This window comes from Ranitomeya imitator, chromosome 5 (genome assembly GCF_032444005.1).
Source record: "Ranitomeya imitator isolate aRanImi1 chromosome 5, aRanImi1.pri, whole genome shotgun sequence".
NCBI classification, from domain to species: Eukaryota; Metazoa; Chordata; class Amphibia; order Anura; family Dendrobatidae; genus Ranitomeya; species Ranitomeya imitator.
This window is the reverse complement of record NC_091286.1, coordinates 290096513-290117040: the sequence shown is the minus strand read 5'-3', so window position 1 is coordinate 290117040 and position 20528 is coordinate 290096513. Positions and strand designations below refer to the sequence as shown.

General features: G+C 43.4%; 1 protein-coding gene across 1 annotated transcript in view; it reads right to left on the bottom strand.

Moving 5' to 3' along the window:
• Positions 1-2619: 2619 nt before the first annotated feature.
• Positions 2620-20528, bottom strand: part of METTL24 (methyltransferase like 24) — a 194876-nt gene continuing 176967 nt past the window's right edge. The window contains exon 5 of the mRNA XM_069726220.1: positions 2620-5604. Within this exon, the coding sequence (XP_069582321.1) occupies positions 5290-5604 (315 nt within the window). The 3' untranslated portion in view covers positions 2620-5289. The remainder of the gene's footprint in view (positions 5605-20528) is intronic.

The window sequence follows — 20528 nt, the reverse complement described above, 5'->3', positions numbered from 1 at the left end:
GTGCATCGGTAGGTCGGGGGTCGGCGATGCACATGATCGGGGGTCGGCGATGCATCAGGAAGGTAACCATAGAGGTCCTTGAGACCTCTATGGTTACTGATGCAGGCCTGCTGTGAGCGCCCCCCTGTGGTCGGCGCTCACAGCACACCTGCATTTCTGCTACATAGCAGCGATCTGATGAATTACGTTTTTTTCGTCGCCGTGACATTGCATTAAAATGCAATAACGGGCGATCAAAAGAACGTATCTGCGCAAAAATGGTATCATTAAAAACACCATCTCGGCACGCAAAAAATAAGCCCTCACAGGACCCCAGATCATGAAAAATGGAGACGCTTCGGGTATCGGAAAATTGCACTTTTTTTTTTTTAAGCAAAGTTTGGAATTTTTTTTCACCACTTGGATAAAAAATAACATAGACATGTTAGGTGTCTATGAACTCGTAATGACCTAGAGAATCACAATGGCAGGTTAGTTTTAGCATTTAGTGAACCTAGCAAAAAAGCCAAACAAAAAAAGTGTGGGATTGCACTTTTTTTGCAATTTCACCGCACTTGGAATTTTTTTCCCGTTTTCTAGTAAAAGACATGGTAAAACCAATGGTGTCGTTCGAAAGTACAACTCGTCCCGCAAAAAATAAGCCCTCACATGACCATATTGACAGAAAAATAAAAAAGTTATGGCTCTGGGAAGGAGGGAAGTGAAAAATGAAAACGCAAAAACGAAAAAGGGCCGCAACTTGAAGGGGTTAATTAGCCCTCAGGGTAATAATCTCCCCCATCCTGGCCCCCTTGTCTCATTTCATCCATTTGTTCTCCCATCCTGCCCTCTTGAGTATCCATTCTTCCCATGTGATGTCCCATTCTGCCCCATGATCATGTCTCATCCGTGCCATGATCCTGCCTCCCCTGTATCCATCCTGCCCCATGATACTGCATCATCTCTCCATCCTGCCCCATGTTCATGCCCCATCCCTCCTTATCTGTCTCCATCCTGCACCATGTATCTCCATGGTGCCTCATCTGTCTCCATCCTGCCCCATCTGTCTCCATCCTGCCCCATGATCCTACACCATGTGTCTCTATCCTGCCCCATCTGTCTTCATCCTGCCCTATATTCCTTCCCTGTCTCCATCCTGCACCATGTCACACAGCAATAGAGTTTAACTGAACCTGCGTTTTCTCTCTATCTCTGGATTTTACCTTTTTGGAACATAAAAAGTGTCTACGGTCCGCACTAGCAAGAAACTTCTTTGCAGCTCTACTGTTTGTTGATGGCTCCAATTCTCCATATGTAACCCCTTAACGACCAACACGTCTTTTTACTGACCTGAGATATAGGGCTATGGGCACACGTTGTGAATTTTTCTGCGGATTCGCAGCGGATTTGGTGCTCTTTTCTATGCGTTGTACAGTACCATGTAAACCTATGGAAAACAAAATCCGTAGTGCACATGCTGCGGAAAAAAAAACGGAAATGCAGCGTTGTTTATTCCGCAGCATGTCCATTCTTTGTGCGGATTCCACAGCGGTTTACACCTGCTCCTCAATAGGAATCCGCAGGTATAAAACCGCAGGTGGAATCCGCACAAAAAAACGTGTGTAATCCGCAGTGCATTTTACCTGCGCATTTTGCAAAAACAGTGCGGAAAAATCCACACACCAATCTGCAACGTGGGCACATAGCCTAAGAGAATAGCATCCCCACACTGGTGATAATCCAGCAGCTGTTGGCTGTCCACTATAGCTGACAACTCGCTGCATCAGCCACGATCGGCGTTGGCACCGTCCATATGTTTAACCCCTTAGATGCTGCTGTCAATACTGACTATAATATAAATGGTAATACACTTTCACTCTTGTCATGTCACATTGTATTAATTCCTGAAAAGCACCTGAAGGGTTAATAAACTACCCGACAGCCGTTTTCAGTATGTCAGGGGGTGCTGTTTTTAAAATGGTATCACTTTTGGGGGGTTTCCAATATATAGGCCCCTCAAAGTAACTTCAAACCTGGATAGGTCCCTAAAAAAATAAAATAAAAATTTTTGTAAATTTCTATGAAAAAATGAAATTACTGCTACATTTTTAAACCTCCTAACAAAATCAAACATCATTTTACAAATGGTGCTGATTTAAAGCAGGCATCAGGAAAATGATATTTATTAATGTGTGTGTGGAATGACTGTCTGGATTAAAGGGATAATCATTCCGTTTGAAAATTGCAATTTTTTTTTACATTTGCAAAATTTCTGATATAAATAAACACAAAACATAACCTAAATTTACCATTATCAAAGTACAATGTGTCACGAAAAACAAATGTCAAAATCATTGGGATTTGTTGGAGAGTTCCAGAGTTATTACTACATAAAGTGACACTGGTCAGATTTTAAAAGTTTGGCCCAGTCACTAAGGGGTTACATCCATTTCAATCATTCTATGCATTTTCATATTGCCAACATACGATAAAGCACATGGTATGGAACTGCAGGGATACTTTTGTGCCACCATTCAGCATCTGCCATGCCATGAGGTGTGATCTCTACGAACAATAAATACCTCTCTTATGTCCAACCCACCAATAAATTAGTAAATAATTCTGTACAGACACTGGAAATCATGTGAAATTGTAAGTTTATTTTTTTTTTTTTCAAATAATTGCAAAGTATTTATATTTCACTGGACAATGCTGATCAGTGGCAAACTATCATAAATATTGAAACAAATACTTAGCCAACACAATCCAGCTGTGTTATTACATAACAATCTCAACACATTCTCCTCAATCTGTTATACAGTACTGTGCAAAAGTTTTAGGCAAGTGTGGGAAAAATGCTACAATATAAGAATTCTTTAAAAAAAAAAAAAAGTGTTAATACCGTAGTTTGTTTGTTTATGAATTAACAAAATGCAAAGTGAATGAACATAAGAGACATTTAAACCATATCAAAATTTGGTGCGTGACCACCCTTTGTCTTCAAACAAGCACCCATTCTTCTAGGACCTAGAATCTAGGTAGACCGGCAAGTCTTGGTTTTGTAGAATGATAGCCACGTGTATGATATCCTATTCATATGTAGGAGAAATACAGTCAGAAACAACTGTAGGAGGCTTTAAATTAGGTGAGGAACAGCCAAACTATAATATAAAGGTGAAGTTCTGGAAGACAGTTTTATGTCACCGATTATTCACCATGGCAAGACTGAGCAGAGCATTAAGACACAAGGTAGTTATACTGCATCAGCAATAATGAGTGTCTGCGGGTAACAGTGAAGCACGGAGAAGGTTCTTTGTAAATTTTGGGCTGCATTTCAGCCAACAGAGGTGTGGATTTGGTCAGAATTATGTCCTCAACGCTGAGAAATACAGACAGATAATTATCAATCATGCAATATCAGGAAGACATCTGATTGGCTCCAAATGTATTCTTCAGGACCATGACCCCAAAAATACAACCAATGGCATTAAGAGCTATCTTCAGCCTAAAGAAGAACAAATCATCTTGGAAGTGATGATATGTCGCTCACAGAGCCCTAATCTCAACATCAACTCTGTCTAGGAGTACATGACCAGACAGAAGTTTTTGCACAAGCCTCCAACTATAGAAGATATGTGATTAGTTGTTCAAGATATTGGGATAAAACACCCCTGCCGATTTCCTTAAAAAATGGCATACAGGTGTAACTAGGAGAATTTATGCAGTTTTTGGTGGTCACACCAAATAGTGATTTGATTTTGATTTATTTTTTGTTCGTTTTATTGCATTTTATTAACCGATATAAATACTTCTATTTTTGAAAGCGCTCTTAATTTGCTGCATTTTTTTCTACATCTCCCTAAAACTTTTGCACAGTTTTATGACATTAAATGTTTGCTGTACACAGGTTTAGAGGCCGCAATAATTCCTTTTGTTTACAAATATTAAAAAAAACAAAAAAAACCTGGGAATGTTGCTCCAGCTGAAGTTCCAATGTGGTTTAGAGTCACAAGGTTATGCAAGCTATTGCATCCCTGCGGCAGGCTTCACACCGTGCTACAGCTTTGCATTTATTTATCTTAGATTTTTTAAGCCCAAACCACAAATTCATTTGAAAGCAAATCTGTCTTTTCTTTCAAAGCCCGAGTATAAACATGGTCTTGCTACCGATACTAGTATTTTGGCCTCACTTCCCACAATGCACTTATCTGTCCCTGTCCTAAAGCCCACCCTAATATGTCAGAATGCAGTTTGACCGAAATTGATTACCTTTGACAAAAGAAAAACAGTGGCTGGCATGTTGTAGTTTTTAGGAGGTTTCTTTTTACTAAAAATCCCATCACAGATAAAGTACTTTCTAATATTGTTATTTATTGCATGTCACAATGGGCGTAATTCTGCTATCTACAGGCGGCATGTTCTAAAGCATTTTTGTCTTTTTGTTATTTTTTTTTAAATTATTTTTAAGTGCCAGAATATAAACTTTTTACAAATTGCATCATGTACATTGCAGGCATTATAGACTATACATTATTCTTTAATAGCAAAATAATTTAATTTGTTTTATTTAACAAATGTTCATAAGTGCAATAATGCAGCTTCTGTAAATTGTGTTGTCCGATTTCAAATTAAAACAGTATTGATTATTTGTACTTATAATCCCTCAGGATGAGGGACGCTGCTTTTATATGAACTGCAGCACATGTTAGAAGCAGAAAGCATTGCATGTCCATTCATTATATAAACGGATACTGTTACTTTGATTTCATTACTTGAAAATGTCCCTTCTCTTAGTAACCATGTCATTAGGTAAAAATATACAGACTAGTTTGTAGAATACCTTTATTGGAAGGGTCCCAATTACATATGGCGATTTTAGGGTGTCCTGTCCAAAACGAGGCACTCTCCTATAAGACAGAGTTCTCTAACGGGCATTTTGAAACTCATATTTAAGTCACGTAATTCATTCATATTAAGATTCAGAAACTTTTGCCTTCGCTCATGTTTTGTCTGTTTGAAAGTCTACAAAAATGACACCTGCCAGCTAAAATCACAATATTTTCTTAAATTGACTAATTTGAAATGATTGATCTGAGAATATCCGGAAGGTCATTATTTTACCAGCAGGTGAACTTTAAAGCTTCCTAATCTATGAGAGACATTTTTCTAAAAAAGACAAGTTTTCTGATGAGAATTGAGAAATATGAATTACTCACTTTACAGAATATAAGTCCTCGTTGATTTTTTCATTTATGAAGCAGCATAACAACAGCAAGTTTAATTCTGGGCAAGTATTCTGGTATCTTTGTATTATGTCCACCTGGTATTTACCCAGCTTAGTATGTAGCAACTACTTGCATTAAAAACATCTTTTTTAAGGAACATTTGTGGTTTCGATAAGTCCTTGAATGAGTAGAAAAGTTTAAAGTCCTTGTGCTCAAGCTCTTTGAACAAGCTGTACCAGTACCTGACAACACTGCTGTCATTTCCACTGACCTCGAACCCAGGCCAATGGAGGTGGATCTCCAAAACAAGCTGTCCAATTTGCTCGATGACGCCCTCTAGAATGAGATTTTCCAAGATCTTCCACTCTGCGCTTTCCATGTCAGCTTTAAGAACATCTATCTGAATGAAATACACATTATTAGGTGAGTCATATCACTTACATCTGTCTAAAATATGTTGTTTTACCCATCATTGCAGATTAACTTTGTCAGGCAAAAATGCTCAAAATTTAATAAAGGGTTGTTGCAGTACTTAAAATGTCCAGTCTAAATATCCATCTTTACACCCCAACCTCTTTTCTAAGTAGCTTTATCATAAAATGCCTTACACTTATCCCTGTCTAGCTAATCCCTGAATGTGTTTGTCATTACTTTACGCCTTGAGACCTTTCATTTGAGAGGAGTGTCAAACAGAACATCACGGGAGGCTGGGGCTGCACTTACTCCCTGCAGTGTACCACTCCTGGAAAAGGATGTCATCAGGAGGCGGAACTGCAGATATACTACGGTTTCTTGCATTAACGTTCTCCGAAGATGTACTGAATCCATGGTCATTGTGATAGAATCTGTAGATGATCTGAGTGCAGCACTCACACTTTGGTAGAAACAGGGAGTCCACACCAGCGCCGCCCCCAGAGCTTCTATGACCCGAACACTGTTTTTATCTTTGCCCCCTGATGACTATTTATGGGATGTGCTGTAAGCTGTGGGGCCGTGCTGGTGTTACTCACTGCTTTTAGCAGAGGGCGGGTGATGCACTCAAATCTCCCACAAATTCTATCACTATGAATATGGAGCTAGAACATCTTTAGAGGGTGGTGATACAAGAAATTGTAGCAAGTAACTGCAGTGTCGCACCCTGATGATGTCCACGGTCAGGAAGAGGTGATGGACACTGAAGGGAAGTGAGTGGATCCCCAGCCTCCTGTGACATCCTGTGCATTAAAAAAACCCCTAACATTTAAGGATTGCTAAAGCTAATTACAAAATTGGTTAGGGTGTAAAGGTAGGTATTTAAAAAGAACATTTAAGATACTGGCCCACCCCTTTAAAGCATTATTCCCATCATTAAAAATCATCACCTATCCATAGTAATTTTGTTACTCTACTTTTGGACTGATACTGCATTCTGTTGGGAGTGACAGAGCCAATTTAGAGTCTTTTAGAACGAGATACAAAATTCATCTAAAAAAAAAAAAAAAAAAAAAGGAAGACATACCAGGCCCCAGCTGTCTCTACTGTTTCTCCTATACCATAACAGGTTGAGATACGCCTTTAAGCAACAGTTAAAAGGTGAGAACTCACTCATTGGGAACCTGAGTGAGGTTCCGCAGCACATGTCTTTTCTTTTTCATTCTAATCTATGCTAATTATGGAAAAAAGTGCATCAATGATATATATATGTACATATACATATATATGTACATATATATATATATGTATACATACAGTACAGACCAAAAGTTTGGACACACCTTCTCATTTTAAGATTTTTCTGTATTTTCATGACTATGAAAATTGTACATTCACACTGAAGGCATCAAAACTATGAATTAACACATGTGGAATTATATACTTAACAAAAAATATGTCTTATATTCTAGGTTCTTCAAAGTAGCCACCTTTGCTTTGATGACTGCTTTGCACACTCTTGGCATTCTCTTGATGAGCTTCAAGAGGTAGTCACCGGGAATGGTTTTCCAACAATCTTGAAGGAGTTCCCAGAGATGCTTAGCACTTGTTGGCCCTTTTGCCTTCACTCTGCGGTCCAGCTCACCCCAAACCATCTCGATTGGGTTCCGATCTGGTGACTGTGGAGGCCAGGTCATCTGGTGTAGCACCCCATCACTCTCCTTCTTGGTCAAATAGCCCTTACACAGCCTGGAGGTGTGTTTGGGGTCATTGTCCTGTTGAAAAATAAATGATGGTCCAACTAAACGCAAACCGGATGGAATAGCACGCCGCTGCAAGATGCTGTGGTAGCCATGCTGGTTCAGTATGCCTTCAATCTTGAATAAATCCCCAACAGTGTCACCAGCAAAGCACCCCCACACCATCACACCTCCTCCTCCATGCTTCACGGTGGGAACCAGGCATGTAGGGTCCATCCGTTCACCTTTTCTGAATTGCACAAAGACACGGTGGTTGGAACCAAAGAAACCAAATTTGGGCTCATCAGACCAAAGCACAGATTTCCACTAGTTTAACGTCCATTCCTTGTGTTCTTTAGCCCAAACAAGTCTCTTCTGCTTATTGCCTGTCCTTAGCAGTGGTTTCCTAGCAGTTATTTTACCATGAAGGCCTGCTGCACAAAGTCTCCTCTTAAGAGTTGTTGTAGAGATGTGTCTGCTGCTAGAACTCTGTGTGGCATTGACCTGGTCTCTAATCTGAGCTGCTGTGATTTCTGAGGCTGGTGACTCAGATAAACTTATCCTCAGAAGCAGAGGTGACTCTTGGTCTTCCTTTCCTGGGGCGGTCCTCATGTGAGCCAGTTTCATTGTAGCGCTTGATGGTTTTTGCCACTGCACTTGGGGGCACTTTCAAAGTTTGCCCAATTTTTCGGACTGACTGACCTTCATTTCTTAAAGTAATGATGGCCACTTGTTTTTCTTTACTTGGCTGCTTTTTTCTTGCCATAATACAAATTCTAACAGCCTATTCAGTAGGACTATCAGCTGTGTATCCACCAGACTTCTGCTCAATACAACTGATGGTCCCAACACCATTTATAAGGCAAGAAATCCCACTTATTACCTGACAGGGCACACCTGTGAAGTGAAAACCATTCCTGGTGACTACCTCTTGAAGCTCATCAAGAGAATGCCAAGAGTGTGCCAAGCAGTCATCAAAGCAAAAGGTGGCTACTTTGAAGAATCTAGAATACAAGACATATTTTCAGTTGTTTCACACTTTTTTGTTAAGTATATAATTCCACATGTGTTAATTCATAGTTTTGATGCCTTCAGTGTGAATGTACAATTTTCATAGTCATGAAAATACAGAAAAATCTTTAAATGAGAAGGTGTGTCCAAACTTTTGGTCTGTACTGTATATAATCGTCTAAGGGGCACTTCCGTCTGTTTGTCTGTTACGGAAATTCCAAGTCGCTGATTGGTCGCGGCCAGCCGCATCGCACTCATCGGGACAACATCGGTGGACGCCGGAGGGTAAGTATATAACTATTTTTTATTTTAATTCTTTTTTTAAGAAATATGGTGCCCACACTGCTGTATACTATGTGGGCTGTGTTATATACTGTGTGGGCTGTGTTATATACTGCGTGGGCTGTGTTATTTACTGTGTGGGCTGTGCTATATACTACGTGGCTGCTATATACCACGTGGCTGCTATATACCACGTGGCTGTGCTACATACTATGTGGCTGCTATATGCTATGTGGCTGTGCTATATACTGCGTGGCTGTGCTATATACTGCGTGGCTGTGCTATATACTATGTGGCTCTGCTATATACTACGTGGCTCTGCTATATGCAGTACTATGTGGAGGTCTGTGTTATATAGTACGTGGGCTGTTATATACTACGTGGCTGTGCTATATACTACGTGGCTGTGCTATATACTACGTGGCTGTGCTATATACTATGTGGCTGTGCTATATACTACGTGGCTGCTATATACTATGTGGCTGTGCTATATACTATGTGGCTGTGCTATATACTACGTGGCTGTGCTATATACTACGTGGCTGTGCTATATACTACGTGGCTGTGCTATATACTACGTGGTTGTGCTATATACTACATACTACGTGGCTGTGCTATATGCTACATGGCTGTGCTATATACTACATGGCTGTACTATATTCTGAACCCCGAACCCCCAACATCCTGCGACCAATCAGCGACAGACGCAGTCCAGCCGCGAATTTAAACCACGCTTCGCTGATTGGTTGCGGCCGGCCGGGCACGACCAATCAGCGATATCGGCGCGGTATTTAAACACCGCTTCAGTCATTGGTCGTGCCCGGCCGGCCTCGTCCAATCAGCGACTGGCGCAGTCCGGCCACGGATTGGCGCCAGATTTGAACCACGCTTTGGTCGCGCCCGACTGATAACTGATCAGTGATATTGGAGCGGAATTTAACCCCCACTCAGCGCGACGTACATACATATTCTAGAATACCCGGTGCGTTAGAATCGGGCCACCATCTAGTCCATTATATGCTTGTTATTTAGCGGTTATAGGTTATTTTCATTGTATGTTTTTGTCAAAGATTTATGGACAGTGCTTTATGAACTCCTGCCTCACCACACCTTGCATGTCAAGATAAGAATCGGATAATTACTACAACTTAAAAGTGTTACATTTTTGCCCTGTAGGCATGGCTGATAAGTTGAAGGTCCATAAATTAGTATAAATTCACAACTGTGAAATACAAAACTAAAACCAAATATTGAGGACTGATTAGCATTTCAGTTTCATAGTCCCAGCATGAGGCAAGTCATGTGGATAGCAGGATATGGCCATTGTGTGAAAGAAGTCATGCAACATTTCCCTACTTGAGTTGCACTTTTATAAAAAGTTAGTTGCACAGTAGATCAAAATGCAACTCTTGCATGTATACATATTGACAGCTGTATATACAGTGGCTTGCAAAAGCATTCACTTCCTTCGTTTGATGCGGCTGCAATGCAGTGTAGCACAACCTCCACCAGGGGGTGCTAGCGAGGGAAGAGACCGCATAATAATAATAATAATAATTATCTTTATTTTTATATAGCGCTAACATATTCCGCAGCGCTTTTACAGTTTGTCATCGCTGTCCCCGTTGGGGCTCACAATCTAAATTCCCTATCAGTATGTCTTTGGAATGTGGGAGGAAACCGGAGTACCTGGAGGAAACCCACACAAACACGGAGAGAACATACAAACTCTTTGCAGATGTTGTCCTGGGTGGGATTAGAACCCTGGACCCCAGCGCTGCAAGGCTGCTGTGCTAACCACTGCGCCACCGTGCTGCCCGCTCCATACAGATATTTGCCCCATATAATGCTGCACATGGCCCCATAAGATGCTCCATACATATAATTGCCCCATATAATGCTGCACATGGCCCCATAAGATGCTCCATACAGATATTTGCCCCATATAATGCTGCACATGGCCCCATACAGATATTTGCCCCATATAACGCTGCACATGGCCCCATAAGATTCTCCATACAGACATTTGCCCCATATGCTGTTGCTGCGATTTAAAAAAAAAAAATCACATACTCACCTCTCGTCGCTCAGGCCCCCGGCACTTGCTATATTCACCTGCTCCCCGTTCCACCGCCGACCGCCACTGTGTCTTCCCCGTCGTCCGCACTGATATTCAGGCAGAGGGTGGCGCGCACTGATCGCGCCATCGCACCCTCTGACCTGAGCGTCACTGCAGAGGACGCGGAAGACTACAGGAAGAAGCTGCCAGGGAACCAGGGACATGCAGGGACCGCGCCAGGAGCTGGTGAGTATTATTACACAGCGCCGCTCCCCCTCCCCTGCCGACCCCTGGGTATGACTCGAGTATAAGCCGAGAGGGTTACTTTCAGCCCAAAAAAGTGGGCTGAAAATCTCGACTTATACTCGAGTATATACGGTAAATGTAATTATAGTAGTGCTTTATTAGTTATTACAATTATTTGCTTGGAGAAAAATTTAGATTTTTATTCTAATTACACGTCATATACTAATATAGTAAAGCAGGAAGGAGATATCCAAATGTTTAAATGATATAAGGAGCGTATGGATATTTAAAACTTCAAGTTTACTAGGTACCATATTTTTTAACTTAAGGTGAGGTGTATAATTAAATAAAAAAAGTGCCTGGGAAACCCTATACCAACATACAAAGAGTGGGGAAAAGTGAATAAAAACTGACCCTTTTGGAATCTATCTGTTGGATAGATTAGACTGTGGCATGTTGGGAGGGAATAGTATATACTCACTACTATGTGCACACAAACAGCAATTCCTATACTCAGAAAATACGCTTCCAGTGGCTTTAAAGAAAAACTCCTAAACCAGGAGTATATATATATGCCCGTATGTTAGGGGTCATATGTCTTTTGCCATCATGCATTTATCATAAAACAATACTGCCAGCTGTGTAGAAACATCAATTAACATGCATGAGATCAAATTTGTTATTCCCCAAAAAAGTCCCAAAAGAACACCTATTAATGAAGAAGCTCTTCATATATCACAAAGATACAGTGCTCAAAAATGAAGGGAAGACTTAAACAACAGAATATAACTCCAAGTAAATCAAACTTCTGTGAAATCAAACTGTCCACTTAGGAAGCAACACTGTTTGACAATCAATGTCACATGCTGTTGTGCAAATGGAATAGACAACAGATGGAAATTATTGGCAATTATGAAGACACACTCAATAAAGGAGTGGTTCTGCAGGTGGGGACCAAAGAGCCCATCTCAGTACCAATGCTTTCTGGCTGATGTTTTGGTTACTTTTGAATGTTGGTTGTGCTTTCACACTTGTGGTAGCATGAGACGGACTCTACAACCCACATAAGTGGCTCAGGTAGTGCAGCTCATCCAGGATGGCGCATGTGTCAAGAAGGTTTGCTCTGTCTGTCAGTGTAGTGCCCAGAGGCTGGAGATGCTACCAGGAGACAGGCCAGTACACCAGGAGACGTGGAGGGGGCCGTAGGATGGCAACAACCCAGTAGCAGGACCGCTACCTCAGCCTTTGTGCAAGGAGGAACAGGAGGAGCACTGTCAGAGCCCTGCAAAATGACTTCCAGCAGGGCACAAATGTGCATGTGTCTGCACAAACGGTTAGAAACCGACTCTATGAGGCTGGTCTGAGTGCCCGACGTCCACAGATGGGGGTTGTGCTCACAGCCCAACACCGTACAGGACACTTGACATTTGCTACAGAACACCAGGATTGGCAAATTCGCCACTGTCACCCTGTGCTCTTCACAGATGAAAGCAGGTTCACACTGAGCACGTGACAGACGTGACAGAGTCTGGAGACGCCGTGGAGAGCGTTCTGCCTGCAACATCCTTCAGCATGACCGGTGTGCTAGTGGGTCAGTAATGGTGTGGGGTGGCATTTCTTTGGAGGGCTGCATAGCCCTCCATGTGCTTGCCAGAGGTTGCCTGACTGCCATTAGGTACCGAGATGAGATCTTCAGACCCCTTGTGAGACCATATGCTGGTGCGGTTGGCCCTGGGTTACTCCTAATGCAGGACAATGCCAGACCTCATGCGGCTGGAGTGTGTCAGCAGTTCCTGCAAGATGAAGGCATTGAAGCTATGGACTGGCCCGCCCTTTCCCCAGACCTGAATCTGATTGAACACATCTGGGACATGTCTTGCACCATCCACCAACGGCACGTTGCACCACAAACTGTCCAGGAGTTGGCAGATGCCTTAAGGTACTGTCACACTCTGCGACGCTGCAGCGATATAGACAACGAGCCGATCGCTGCAGCGTCGCTGTTTAGGTCGCTGTAGAGACGTTAAACCCAGCAACACCAGAACGATGCAGGAGCAATCCAGTGACGTAACGGCGACTCACTTATCGTTGTCACTCCATGTAAAAACATTGCAGGCATCGTTGCTTTTGCTGTCAAACATGACGATACACGCCGACCTGACGACGAAATAAAGTTCTGGACTTCTAGCTCCGACCAGCGATGGCACAGCGGGATCCAGATCGCTGCTGCGTGTCAAACACAACGAGATTGCTATCCAGGACGCTGCAACGTCACGGATCGTTGTCGTTCTCGTTGTAAAGTTGCTGAGTGTGAAGGTACCTTAAGTCCAGGCCTGGGAGGAGATCCCTCAGGAAACCATCCGCCGCCTCATCAGGAGCATGCCCAGGCATTGTAGGGAGGTCATACAGGCATGCGGAGGCCACACACACTATTGAGGATCATTTCCTTGTCTTGAGGCATTTCCACTGAAGTTGGATCACCCTGTAACTTCATTTTCCACTTTGATTTTGAGCATCATTCCAACTCCAGACCTCCGTGGGATATTAGTTCTGATTTACGTTAATAATTTGTATGTTTTATTGTTCTCACCGCATTCCACTATGTAATGAATAAAGATTTACAACTGGAATATTTCATTCAGTGATATCTAGGATGAGGGATTTCAGTGTTCCCTTTATTTTTTTGAGCAGTATATTGTCAATATGACTCATTATAACAATAAGTGTAGATAATATGCCACTTTAAACAAATAAAAAGTCAGTATACTCAGGCAGCAAATGAGTGAGAGAAATTAACCTTAACTAGAGCCTATGGTGAATATAATCAGGTAAACGTAATCACGCTGCCTCATCACAAAGATGAGCATCCCCTGTCAAGATTAATGACACCAAAGAAATCTCAGTGGTCACATATCCAAATTCAATATCAATATGCTCCAAAGACCACCAATATGCAAAGCAAAACATATCATTGTTAAGATCTCACCCAGTTCGGAGGGGGTCCTATATATAGCTATACTTCTCCTCATAAGGGTAAGATGAACAACTGCCTCAATCACATATGGCGTCTCCTGACGCGTTTCGTCCTTTGTGGACTCATCAGGGGATAAAGAGACATATTTGCTGCTATTTAACACAGCTGGCATGTACCCTGTATGGAGTGGGCTCAGCTCCTGAGCACGCTTCATATACGTTTCTGTGTTTGATGTACATACCAAGGTGCAAGAAGGGGTTTAACCCCTTAGTGACAGAGCCAATTTGGTACTTAATGACCAGGCCAATTTTTGCAATTCTGACCACTGTCACTTTATGAGGTTATAACTCTGGAACGCTTCAACGGATCCCGCTGATTCTGAGATTGTTTTTTCGTGACATATTGTACTTCATGTTAGTGGTAACATTTCTTCGATATTACTTGCGATTATTCATGAAAAAAACGGAAATATGGCGAAAATTTTTAAAATTTTGCAATTTTCAAACTTTGTATTTTTATGCCCTTAAATCAGAGAGATATGTCACGAAAAATAGTTAATAAATAACATTTCCCACATGTCTACTTTACATCAGCACAATTTTGGAAACAAAATTTTTTTTTGTTAGGGAGTTATAAGGGTTAAAAGTTGACCAGCAATTTCTCATTTTTACAACACCATTTTTTTTTAGGGACCACATCACATTTGAAGTCATTTTGAGGGGTCTATATGATAGAAAATAATGAAGTGTGACACCATTCTAAAAACTACACCCCTCAAGGTTCTCAAAACCACATTCAAGAAGCTTATTAACCCTTTACGTGCTTCACATGAACTGAAACAATGTGGAAGGAAAAAATGAACATTTAACTTTTTTTTGCAAACATCTTAATTCAGAACCATTTTTTTTCTTTTCACAAGTGTAAAAACAGAAATGTAACCATAAATTTTGTTATGCAATTTCTCCTGAATACGCCAATACCCCATATGTGGGGGTAAACCACTTTTTAGGCGCACCGCAGAACTTAGAAGTGAAGGAGCGCCGTTTGACTTTTTCAATACAGAATTGGCTGGAATTGAGATCGGACGCCATGTCACGTTTAGAGAGCCCCTGATGTGCCTAAACAGTGGAAACCCCCCACAAGTGACACCATTTTGGAAACTAGACCCCTTAAGGAACTTATCTAGATGTGTGGTGAGCACTCTGAACCCCCAAGTGCTTCACAGAAGTTTATAACGTAGAGCCGTGAAAATAAAAAATCGCTTTTGTTTACACAAAAATGATCTTTTCGCCCACAAATTCTTATTTTCACAAGGGTAACAGAAGAAATTAGACCACAAAAGTTGTTGTGCGATTTCTCCTGAGTACGTCGATACCCCATATGTGAGGGTAAACCACTGTTTGGGCGCACCGCAGAGCTTGGAAGTGAAGGAGCGCCGTTTTACTTTTTCAATGTAGAATTGGCTGGAATTGAGATTGGACGCCATGTCGCGTTTGGAGAGCCCCTGATGTGCCTAAACAGTGGAACCCCCCCACAAGTGACACCATTTTGGAAACTAGACCCCTTAAGGAACTTATCTAGATGTGTGGCGAGAACTTTGAACCCCCATGTGCTTCACAGAAGTTTATAACGTAGAGCCGTGAAAAAAAAAATTTGCATTTTTTCTACAAAAATGATCTTTTTGCCCACAAATTTTTATTTTCACAAGGGTAACAGGAGAAATTAGACCACTAAAGTTGTTGTGCAATTTCTCCTGAGTACGTCGATACCCAATATGTGGGGGTAAACCACTGTTTGGGCGCACCGCAGAGCTTGGAAGAGAAAGAGTGCCGTTTTACTTTTTCAATGTAGAATTGGCTGGAATTGAGATCGGACGCCATGTCGCGTTTGGAGAGCCCCTGATGTGCCTAAACAGTAGAAATCCCCCACAAGTGACCCCATTTTGGAAACTAGACCCCCCATGGAACTTATCTAGATGTGTGGTGAGAACCTTGAATGCCCAAGTGCTTCACAGAAGTTTATAATGCAGAGTCGTGAAAATAAAAAATATTTTTTTTTTCCACTAAAAAGATTTTTTAGCCCCCAAGTTTTTATTTTCACAAGGGTAACAGGAGAAATTGGACTGCAATAGTTGTTGTCCAATTTATCCCGAGTACGCTGATGCGCCATATGTGGGGGTAAACCACTGTTTGGGCGCACGGCAGAGCTCGGAAGGGAAGGAGCGCCTTTTTGGAATGCAGACTTTGATAGAATGGTCTGTGGTCATTATGTTGCGATTGTAGAGCCCCTGATGTACCTAAACTGTAATAACCCCCCACAAGTGACCCCATTTTGGAAACTAGACCCCCCAAGGAACTTATCTAGATGTGTGGTGAGAACTTTGAATGCCCAAGTGCGTCACAGAAGTTTAGAATGCAGAGTCGTGAAAATAAAAAATATTTTTTTTTTTACAAAAAAGATATTGTAGCCCCCAAGTTTTTATTTTCACAAGGGTAACAGGAGAAATTGGACCACTAAAGTTGTTGTCCAATTTATCCTGAGTATGCTGATGCCCCATATGTGGGGGTAAACCACTGTTTGGGCGCACGGCAGAGCTCGGAAGGGAAGGAGCGCCATTTTGGAATGCAGACTTAGATAGAATGGTCTGTGGGCGTTATGTTGCGTTTGCAGAGCCCCTGATGTACCTAAACAGTAGTAACCCCCCACAAGTGACCCCGTTTTGGAAACTAGACCCCCCAAGGAACTTATATAGATGTGTGGTGAGAAATTTGAATGCCCAAGTGCTTCACAGAAGTTTATAATGCAGAGTCATAAAAAAAATATATATATATATTTTTCCACAAAAAAGATTTTGTAGCCCCCAAGTTTTTATTTTCACTAGGGTAACAAGAGAAATTGGACCCCAGAAAATGTTGTCCAATTTATCCCGAGTACGCTGATGCCCCATATGTGGGGGTAACCCACTGTTTCGGCGCACGGCAGAGCTCAGAAGGGAGGGAGCACCATTTGACTTTTTGAGCGCAAAATTGGCTGTCGTGTTTGGAGACCCCCTGATGTACCTAAACAGTGGAAACCCCCCAATTCTAGCTCCAACCCTAACCCCAACACACCCCTAACCCTAATCCCAACCTGATCCATAATCCTAATCACTAACCCTAACCATAATCACAACCCTTACCCCAAAACAACCCTAATGTCAACCCTAACCATAACCCTAATCAAAACCCTAAATCCAACACACCCCTAATCCTAATCTCAACCCTAATCCCAAACCTAACCCTAATCCCAAGCGTAACCCTAATGCCAACCCTAACCCTAATACCAACCCTAATCCAAACCCTAACCCTAATCCCAACTCTAACCCTAACTTTAGCCCCAACCCTAGCCCTAACTTTAGCCCCAACCCTAACCCTAAGGCTACTTTCACACTTGCGTCGTTTGGCATTCCGTCGCAATCCGTAGTTTTGGACAAGAAACAGATCCTGCAAATGTGCCCGCAGGATGCGTTTTTTGCCCATAGACTTGTATTGCCGACGGATCGTGACGGATGGCCACACGTCGCGTCCGTCGTGCACTGGATCAGTTGTGTTTTAGCGGACCGTCGGCACAAAAAAACGTTCAATGAAACGTTTTTTTGTACGTCGCATCCGCCATTTCTGACTGCGCATGCGTGGCCGTAACTCCGCCCCCTCCTCCCCAGGACATAGATTGGGCAGCGGATGCGTTGAAAAACTACAGCTGCTGCCCACGTTGTGCACAATTTTCACAACGTGCGTCGGTATGTCGGGCCGACGCATTGCGATGGCCCCGTACCGACGTAAGTGTGAAAGAAGCCTAACCCTAAATTTAGCCCCAACCCTAATCCTAAATTTAGCCCCAACCCTAACCCTAAATTTAGCCCTAACCCTAGCCCTACCCCTAGCCCTAACCCAACCCCTAACCCTACCCTTAACCCTACTTTTAGCCCCAACTGCTGTTCTCCTGCCGGCCGGCAGATGGAGACAGATGGCCATTTTCTTCTGCCGGCGGCCAGGAGGAGCAGCAAGAGGATCCAGGGACACAGGTGAGTATTGTAGGGTCCCCGAATCCCCCTATTTCTCTGTCCTCTGATGTGCGATCACATCAGATGACAGAGAATTACACTTTACTTCTTTTTTTTTTTTTTTTTTGCGGTCGCCGGTAAACAGTTAATTACCGGCGATCGCAAAACAGAGGTCGGTAAAACCGACCCCGATCATGCTCTTTGGGGTCTCGGCTACCCCCGGCAGCCGAGACCCCAAAGATTCTCGCGGGGCCGGCCGGCGGGCGCACTGCGCATGCGCCCGCCATTTTGAAGATGGCGGCGCCCACCGGGAGACACGAGGAGCACCGGGGGAGCTAGGTAAGTATTGGGGGGCCACCTGGGACCCCTTTTCTCTGTCCTCCGATGTGCGATCACATCGGAGGACAGAGAAATTAAAAAGAGATCGCGTTTTTTTGTTTTTTTTTTGCGATCGCCGGTAAACGGTTAATTACCGGCGATCGCAAATGCGGGGAGGGTAAAAAAAACCCCGAATCATGTTCTCTGGGGTCTCGGCTACCCCCGGCAGCCGAGACCCCGGAGAAAATCCGACTCTGGGGGACGCTATTCACTTTTTCCACAGCGCCGTTAATTAACGGCGCTGTGGTTTAAGTACCCTTAGCGGCCGCCGTTAAAAGGCGTATCGGCGGTCGCTAAGGGGTTAAGTATTGTCTCATGTGATACATTTATGGCATAAGTTCAGAAATGGGCACTGACTCATGCTGCTGGGAAAGGACGGGAAGTACACCTGAAAGGCAAGTAGAAAGCAGTAGGACATACAGATTTTGAATCCGTTAAACCTGGTTACTGATTCCTAAGAGGTCCTTATCCCTTAATATTTTACGTTGTTTCAGTCATAGGGTCAGACCATGTGACTGCTATGGTGCTCATGAGACGGGAGCCCTGTAACCGGCAACCCATCCAAAGACTGGCGTCAAACTTTCAACTGTATCTGTATATACAACACCAGCCCAACACCTGTATATACATCACCAGTATATACATCACCAGCCCTAGCCCAGCTGCTCTATATACATCACCAGCCCAGCACCTGTATATACATCACCAGCCTAGCACCTGTATATACATCACCAGGCCAGCCCCTGTATACGTCACCAGCCCCAGCCCAGTATCTGTATATACATCACCAGCCCAGCAACTATATACATCACTAGCCCCAGCCCAGCTCCTGTATATCACCAGGCCAGCCCAGCACCTGTATATACATCACCATCAGGCCAGCCCCTTTATACGTCACCAGCCCAGCACCTGTATATACATCACCAGCCCAGCTCCTGTATATACATCACCAAGCCAGCCCCTGTATACGTCACCAGTCCCAGCCCAGTATCTGTATATACAACACCAACCCAGCACCTGAATATACATCACCAGCCCAGCTCCTGTATATACATCACCAGGCCAGCCCCTGTATACGTCACCAGCCCCAGCCCAGCACCTGTATATACATCACCAGGCCAGCACCTGTATATACATCACCAGGCCAGCCCCTGTATACGTCACCAGCCCCAGTCCAGCACCTGTATATACATCACCAGCCCAGCACCTGTATATACATCACCAGGCCAGCCAAGCACCTGTATATACATCACCACCAGGCCAGCCCCTGTATACGTCACCAGCCCAGCACCCGTATATGTCACCAGCCCAGCACCTGCATATACATCAGCCCCACTGTATTACAGGTGCTGGCCGCTGGGGGCTGGGCTTATGAATTTTACTTTAAACATCGTTCTGGGGTCAATTATTATTATACACATACACTCAGTCTGGGTGACTCACTCACCCAGTCCCAGAGAGACCGGCGTCATCGTCACTGGTGTGATTGAATCAGAATGTGATGATTATACCCGGCGTCACCCAACCTAATGCCATGCGACTGCCAGAGGCGCTAGGGCACGCGCGAGTAGGGAGGCTGCAGCGCTCACACCTCACAACAAACTGCTGCAGACCTGCAGCCAGGGGTGGGAGAGCAGAGAGCACTCTCTCCGCCAACAAAGAAAGTCCTGACGTATAACGTCAGGACGTTCTTAACCCCTTACCCCTATGTGCGCTGCAGCAAAGCACCTTTTAAAGGGCCGGCAGAGGAAAACCGGGCCGGGTGGCCTCATCATGATAGGTAAGCGCGCGGCGCACCCCTGCCCCACGGTGGGCACACCCACGATACTCAATACTCATATTAGCAGTGTTCGGTAATCTGTCAGTAAGATCAACCCTCCTAAGCCAAATATATGGTCATGTAGGTCATATGAAGCTGAATAAAATACCTTGATACCTATGATCAGATTTTGTATTCAAGAGAAATACATAGTGTAATTACATCCTTATATGTAAATGACCTGTTAAAGGGACTCTGTCACCTGAATTTGGCGGGACTGGTTTTGGGTCATATGGGCGGAGTTTTCGGGTGTTTGATTCACCCTTTCCTTACCCGCTGGCTGCATGCCGGCTGCAATATTGGATTGAAGTTCATTCCTGTCCTCCATAGTACACGCCTGCGCAAAGCAATCTTGCCTTGTGC